Genomic DNA, 8,259 nt, shown 5'->3' with positions numbered 1-8,259 from the left:
TTTGTGGAGGGCATCATTTTCATAGTCAACTTTGTCAGAGTTAATTAGTGGATCAAACCAACCACTAATTACATCTTTTGATCGAAAGCTCAAGTTGTCGTTTCCTCTCTGAAGGCCTATAAGTTCTCAGTTGAATTTAAGATGCGCTGGGCCCCTGATCGATGAGAAAGGATCATGACCGAGAAGCTCTCACAGATTCCTGAGGAAGAATAGGGCCAAGCAGTGGTGGGAATTCTATGTTTTTTTTTTTTTTTTGGTTAATATCCTAAAAAATCTCAAAATAGTATATCTGTGAAAAATTTATCCCAAACTAATTTTTTTATTGCCAAAAATCACAAACTGATATATATTTGACAAATTTATCCCAAACTAATACACTTATGATAAATTTACCCTTTATTAATTTTCGTTGAAATTTACTATCAAATTACTGAATTGAATACTACATGACAGTTAACTGATATATCAGTTTGGAATTTTAAACATTGTACCATTTTTAATGTCATAAATATACCGTTTAAGATTTTTTATTGTTGAACAAATTTGTTTAGGATAAAATTGTCATAAGTATATTAGTTTGGGTTTTTTGTGATCATGTGGAGTAAATTTGTCACAAGTTTACCACTTTGAAATTTTTCGTGATCAAAAAATTATTTTTAAGTAAATTTATCATAAATCTACCAGTTTGATATTTTTCAAGATATTAACCATTTTTTTTTTTGTTTGGCTATCAATTGGGGTGTAGTTCAAGTGGCTAATTAGAGTTAAGGTTGACAATTCCTATTAACGTTTCGTGATTATCTTGTTTCAAATGCATGTTAACTTCAATTAATAGAAAATACCATTATTTTTCGACAAAAAAATACCATTATTTCGATTTTAGATATTAAAATAAGTGAATTACGATGCAAACATCTTAATTCTTGTCAATAGAGTTGAATGTAGTGTGTTATATTATAATCGGATTTTCTCTCACTATTTGATGTTTTGTCTCGCTGTGTTGAACGGGTTGTGTCCAATATTGCTAATCCTAATTATAGTGTGAGTCCTAAGCTCGATCTTGACACTCCTCTCATGTTTATTTTGTTCATTATTCTAACCAAAACAAATGAAAATATGAATTCTCCAATTTTTAGATGCTTCACACTTCACCATTAATCAAAAGGGGTGGGCAGCCCTCATGAACCCCACCCTTTTCTCTTTAACGTTTCTCTTCCTTAGAACCTTTTTCGGGACCCTTGGGAATCAGTTCCCAATTTGTGAGGCATAGTAACGGTATACATCTCGTCAAATTCAAATTCAAATTGTCGTAACTCAAAAATTTTCGAAACTCATCACAACCCTTTGAGCTCTATTTTCTCACGATCCAACAAGCATGAAAACCGGTTCATCGAATAATTGTCGAAACCCTCATCCACTTCCATCTCCTCCTCCAGTTTCAGTGATTGGAATCATTTCTCTTCTCAACTTGTCTGTCTGTCTTTTTTCTTCTTTTTTTTTTTTTTTTTGGGGGGTGGGGTGTTGCCATATCAGTTTGTCTCTGTCTTAATTCACCTAAACTTCAGCACTTTCCTTCACTACGGTCGAGATCAAATTGTTAATTGGTTCCTTCATCTTTTACCAACAGAGCCAACATGTACCTTCTTTGTCAATTGGCCCATCCCACGATGTCCTTTTCGATTGTCACAGTTTATTGGGCATCTCTTTCAATTATTATATGAATTAATTCGACATTAACTTATTATTTTCCTTTTTGTTTTCAGCATCTGCGCCCACACACCATCCCCCACCAATCACAATGCAACATGTTTGACCTCTCTCTTTCGCCTTCTCTCTCTTCCCTTCCCTCCCTCTCAATTCTGTTCTCTCCTTTAGGCACCCTCGCAGGAGCTTGCTCCATTGAGAGGTTGATAGCTAGATCCTCCTCAAGGGAGGTCGCATTCTTGTGTTCACCTCTGGTGGGTTAGCTCTCTCAGTTCTTGGCTTTTGCTTTTGAGTCTCAATAAGCTTCAAAAAGAAAGAAAAGAGAGAAAAAAAAAAAAAGTGAGGGAGCACAATACTTTTCTCACTTTACTTCAATCCCTACATAATCACACCCTTTTCCTCGCTGTTTCTTTCTCTCTGCTGGGTCCTCTCTGTTTTCTTGATTTTCTCTCCACTGGTTTTTTTCTCAGAACTTTTGAGTTTTCTGTCCAGAAGGACGTCGTCTGCTGAACTTTGCTTTGGAAGCTTCAAGTTTTGAAATTGGCATCACATTTTGAATCCACCTCGCGAAATCTGATATGGGTTTCGCTTTCTTGCATGATTCTCGTGCCTACTGCGCTCTTTGGATCTGATAGGGAAGTCTAGGGTTGATATCAATAGTCAAAACAGAGGCGTCGCTTTTTCTTTTTTTTCCTTTTGTTTCTGGAATTTCCCTTGGGTTTTGGAAAGTTGGCTCTTTTCTAGATTCTCAAATTTATGCTTAACAGCGAAAGGGGACCTTAGATTCCCTTTCAAAATGCTCCTTTGATTTCCCATCTTCCTTTTCCTCTTAAAAGCTTCCCCTGTGCTTCTCTCCTTGCATTAACCAATATCTGTTTCTCCCTCTTTGAACTTTCTAAATGAGGGAATCGGTATTGGTCTGCGACATTGAGTAGCCTTGTGCACCTCAATTTCCTGCTTTCCCGATGCTTTTGGCTTCACGCGAGATGAATCGGGGAATCGAAATACTATCACCGTACCTCCAGAATTCGAACTGGTTGTTCCAGGAGAGCAAGGGGACGAAATGGACCCCCGAGGAGAACAAGCGGTTCGAGAACTTGTTGGCGGTGTACGATAAAGACACACCGGATAGGTGGGCGAAAGTGGCGGCTTCGATCCCCGGGAAGACGGTGGGCGACGTGATGAAGCAGTATAGGGAATTGGAGGAAGATGTGAGCGATATCGAAGCCGGGCTTATTCCGATTCCGGGATATGGAGGCAACTCCTTCACATTGGAGTGGATCAATAGTAACAATGGTTCTGATGGGTTGAAGCAATTGTACAGTACCGTTGGAAAGAGAGGCACTTCAACAAAACCCTCTGATCAGGAGAGAAAGAAAGGTGTTCCGTGGACTGAAGAAGAGCACAGGTAACTGTTGAGCCTTCACAATCATTTTGCCTTTTCAATTGAAATATATGCTTTGTTAATCATTGAATCAAGGTCTGGAGATAGTCACAAAGTCTGAAATTTGGTGTTGCTGCTTGTTTTGGACTATCTCTCCTAAAATTCTAGCTGCTGAATCATGCTCTTTTCACTTAATTTGCGAGTTTGCATCTTTTTCCAACTTTGCAAGAACGTAAATGCATATGATTTGAATCCCTCAGGGTTATTCCGAATGCATTTTCACCTGTCAGGTTAAACCTCTTCAGATGGATGGATCCGAAATGCTGTGAAGCCCTTTCATATTTCTGCTGTAGCTGGATGTTAGCATGAAACCTGTAAAATATTTCAAGATTGCACATTTGACATACACAGAGCTCTGGTTTACTGAAATTTTTAACATGTCCACATGTATATTTCAAGCATTAAATGTAAGTGCGGCTTGTGATGTTGCATCTGGCGATGATCCTGCAGGCAATTTTTGATGGGTCTTAAGAAGTACGGGAAAGGGGATTGGAGAAATATCTCGCGCTACTTCGTGACTAGTAGGACTCCGACGCAGGTCGCCAGTCATGCCCAAAAATACTTCATCAGACAGGGTACAGGAGGCAAGGACAAGCGGAGATCCAGCATTCATGACATCACAACGGTTCATCTCCCAGATAGTGACCCGCCTTCACCAGTCAAAAGGCAATCCGCCTCACCTGACAATTCTTCCACGATCACGAAGCTACCAGTGCAAGCACAGCCACATGATCATCATCCAAAGATTGAAGAGATGAGCACAGATATCTTGTGCTGGAACAACCAGTCGAACGGAGGGTTAGCGACGGCATATGACCAAGTAGGCGTTGATGCTGCCTTTGGACCATTTCGCGGGGTTTCTTCCTACGGGAACAAGTTGCACGAGCAGAGATTCCTCATGGTGGACTTCCGGTGCCCAGTTCGATCCTTATTTCCAGATGCAGCCTATGCACTATCAGTGAAAATGCCTCAGTGGGATTTTTGCAAAAATTTGTGGAGGTTAATGGATGTATGGGGATCATTCAGCAACACCTGGTCTCTAATCCAAGAGTGCTGTGTCTTTAAGGGGTTTATGTGTGAATACATTTGATGAGAAGGTCTTAAGTTCTAGGTCATAGTGAGGGGAGAATGTCCGAAAAAAGCATTTAGTTCCCATTGCCATCTGATGATGTCCAGATTCTGAACCCACTTGAATATAACTGGATGCTTATTTCCTCAAAACATTGCGATTTGTGGTTATCCGCTTGTCCACGGTGCCAGCTATCGAACCTTTTGTGTGTGCTCAAAAGTCAAAACTAACAAAGTAAAAGCTAGATCTTTGAAAGCTTTCTACTGAAAGTTTCACCAGTCCATGGAAGATTCTGTTACAGGTTGTAGGAATCGGATGATTACACGAACTCAGTCCCCGTTTACACCAAGCTAACTCTGATTGCTTTTGGCTAATGATGCTGGCTAAACTAGCACCCCTAATGCTTTATTTTCTGGCTAGAGGTCAAAAGAAGAATTCAATGTGTAAGTCCCATCGCATGTTCAGTTCGATATTCTGTGAAAAAACCGATAGCTTTAGAGACGAATCTTATAAACAGAACCTTAAAACTGCTCTTCCTCTTTTCCTTTCTCAGAGCATGGTAATTTTCTTGGTCTTTCACCTGAGCTTAAGCCAGCCCGCCCCCCATCTGGTGTATGACGAATTTACCCTTTCACAGTAAGATCATCAAGTGCTGACCGAACTTAAATTCAAAAGCATTGACTTTGACTATTCCAATGACATGAAACTACACTTTCTCGTTCAAAAGTTTCGAATACGTGTACTAGTTCATTTAATTCCATAAATCAAGCAAAGTGCGAATTAAAATGAATAATCCGCTTCTTCTATTTGAAAAGATAATATTCTAATCTTTAACACATTGATTATATAATAAGATAAAGTAATTGTACATTAAAATTATAAATTCTCTCGAATAAGGTAAGAATAAATGCTCATCGTCCACAAAATTCAACAGATTAGTACTCGCAAACGTTGCTTAAACTCTACCCTTTTTCATGGGAGCACGAGCTGTTGTTATAATATTATGTGAAAAAGTCACAAGTTTCCACACTCCAATGTTTTACCGGCTTATCCCACTGATTTTTGTTGAGAACAGAGAAGAATAATTTACAATGTCAAAGGGGGCAGAGATTATTGGGTGACCTGGATCTTTTGTGCAGGCTCTTTTGGGTTAGTCATCTGAGCAATAATCATTAGTAAAAAGTTTCAGAGGACCACATGACATGCTTATAATAATGTCGTGTCTCGGTTCTCTAAATCCTGTGCTGCTTTGTTGATTGCCTGATGGCCAATGGGGGCTGCTCTGGCTCTGAACAGTCCTTGTGCAGAACACAGTGAGACTTGGTCCCCACTTGTTTCGGAAAAAAAAATGGGGAAATGTGTATTACTGAATCCATCATCATGAATTCCGTGCATTATTCACCCGCAAGCATTTTCACATCACATAGCGAATTGATCACACATGAATCGAAATTCAGTAGACGCCTACATTTCTTCCTCAAATTTTTTAAAAGAAATCATAAGCTGGCGAAGAAATCTTAAGTAGCAATTCTTGAGTAAATGCTTAAGATCGTTGCGAAAAGTTGGCCTATAAAATGATATTCTAGTTGGGGTTTCATCCTTTTCAATCTTTCTCTCTCTCTCAACAAACATTCTCACCTTCCAAAAACTCTTCCCTCTTTTGAAGCTCTCCTATAGGCTCCCAGATTCAGTTTTTGAAATTGAAAACCTACTTAGTCTTGAGTTTCCTTTTCTTTGATTTCATTGTCTTTTTGCTACTCTACTAATTTTATTTTACTTTTTGCTCTACTAATTTGTTTTGTGAGTTTGTATATGTGAATAAATTTCTATGGTTAATTTTGGGTGAATGTGATGATCAGTTCACCCATTCATCCAATCAACAGCCACCAACGAGGATGTTCATAACACTAGGAGTGTGCAAAAGAATCGAGACCCGCCCGGACTGTCTGGAACTAGATTGGAAACGCCCGATACCGATGGTTCCCAAGCGAATCGATCCAGTTCCTAGTTCTAATTTATGGGAAATGGTAGGTAACGGTCCAGTTCCTGATTCTATGGGCGGATCCACTCACCTAGACCAGATCGGTTATATTATAATAATATATTAATTTTTAATATTAAAAAATTCGAAATTAGCAAATATAAAATTTAGGACTCCAATCACCATCTTATCTCAATTTACTACTCTCCTATTCTATCTTGTCTCTCTTAGTTCAAAATCTCCCCAAGCTCCCTCTTCCTCTCCAATTCACCTCTGGATTTACTCATCTCCCTTCGAGTCTTAGTCCAAACTCGACGAAACAGTGAGTTGATTCTCTTTTCCCCCCTCGAACTTGAACTCTCTCTCCATGTCGTCGCCACCTCCGCATTCACTGTCACTATCATCCTCTTCGTTGTTGGGCTCATTCCGCTTCTACCTCCCCTCTTCCTCCTCCCCCTCCTTAGGCCTCCCCCCATCATCCTCATTTTCGGAGACAAGGGCGAACTCCAAGTCTAAGAATGGCTCATTGTCCCCATTGTCCTCTTCATTGTTAGTCCCGAGGGAGAAGCGAGAGACGGCAGAGGCAGTGGCAAAGATGGTGGTAGTGGTGGTTGGGACAGAAGTGGCGCGAGGGTAGCGACCGCCGTTGTCGCAACGCTAGTATTTGAGAAGAATAAAATTATCATGGTCGAAAGAGCCAAAATAAGTAGATGTGGGGAGGGCGAAAAGGGGAAGGCGCAGAGATTGGACCGGTTATATGGATCCACTCAAGAACTAGACCAGACCGGTGGTCCGGTTCCTAGGTGGATCCATACAACTAGCAGGCAGTTCTTGGTTCCAATTTTTCGGAACCGGTTCTTAGTGGGCGATTCCCGATTCTAGGTCAGGAACCATCCACCCGGACCATGCACACCCCTACATAACATGACTCCACAACCTCTTCGAGATTAGAGCTGATATTTAGGTCTAGATCTAGGAATTCCTTATAAGTATTTAATATGTATTTTTTTGTGTCTCTACACAGTGATTGTGATAAGGACGTCGAACCTAGATACGTATCACAAGTGATTGCAAATGGAGTGAGGATCTTGGCATGCTAATCACTAATACTAGTAATCGACCGTCGAATATTTATGATAAGAGAGCTATTCTTAAAGGATGAGAGTTTGTTTTTAGTTGCATTGTGCTTTGTTATTAGCATGATGGCATTTGCTTTGTTCAGAAGTTATTTGAGATTTACTAGAGCTTAAAAGCTTTCTATGTACATCTCGAGTATTATTTTGAAAAATGAAGGGAATCTTTCGTTCGACAAAAACAAAAAAGATGGTATTCCGATTGATTCGCCATTCTCAAAGGAAATCAACTAAATTGAACTCCTCAAAGAAGCACCAATTTCACTTTCTAAATCTGGCTATTCCGACCCTTCCCCCATCTTCCTGGTAGCTATTGCTTGGCACTAGATTATTGCTAGCTTTTTGCAAACTTGGTTGAAAAGGATGCTGACCCCCCATTTGTTTGCACAAAATTATTTCCGGTCCCACCCACTTACACAACCAACTCTCCATCAAACATGAGCAAATTTTTGGGGAAAAAAAAAGTTTCATCAACTTTAAATTTTTCTTTTCCGGTGAATGACAAAAACGCCCACTTTTCCCTTTTCTCAATGGAGCAGCTTTTTCCATGCAAGTTGCATAGGCAAAAGCACTTTTGTCTAGTTTATACTTAAATTTTAATAATCTTTTCCTTGGTTTTTATTTAGGACCACAAGCCTGTTTTCCATATCCTACGATTTATGATTAGAGGAATGAGCAAACATGCCGGTTCAATTACGGAACTTGCCTTACTTGATCGATACTGATTTATACAAGAACTAGATAAGTTTCTAGGTAAAAAAATGAAAATCGACCTACGCTAGTTCAATTCCTAAATTTATATTGTGAAACGTTGGTTCTCCTCAAAAACTAACATGTCTCGAGTAGAGTCATTTTTGAGCTTTTTTTTTTTCTAACTTCGTTTAAGGAAAAGTTAGATATGTGAAAAAAAAAAAAAAAGCGTTCTAAA

General features: G+C 39.5%; 1 protein-coding gene across 1 annotated transcript; it reads left to right on the top strand.

The window, feature by feature from the left end:
* Positions 1 to 1,767: 1,767 nt before the first annotated feature.
* LOC104433136 (transcription factor DIVARICATA) lies at positions 1,768 to 4,377 on the top strand. Its single transcript, XM_010045792.3, has 2 exons — positions 1,768 to 3,112; positions 3,599 to 4,377. The coding sequence occupies exons 1-2, from the start codon at positions 2,670 to 2,672 to the stop codon at positions 4,236 to 4,238; spliced, it is 1,083 nt and encodes a 360-aa protein (XP_010044094.2). The 5' UTR covers positions 1,768 to 2,669; the 3' UTR covers positions 4,239 to 4,377.
* The last annotated feature ends 3,882 nt before the right edge of the window (positions 4,378 to 8,259 follow it).

This window comes from Eucalyptus grandis, chromosome 1, assembly GCF_016545825.1.
Source record: "Eucalyptus grandis isolate ANBG69807.140 chromosome 1, ASM1654582v1, whole genome shotgun sequence".
NCBI lineage: Eukaryota > Viridiplantae > Streptophyta > Magnoliopsida > Myrtales > Myrtaceae > Eucalyptus > Eucalyptus grandis.
This window is presented reverse-complemented; position numbering and strand designations above follow the sequence as displayed.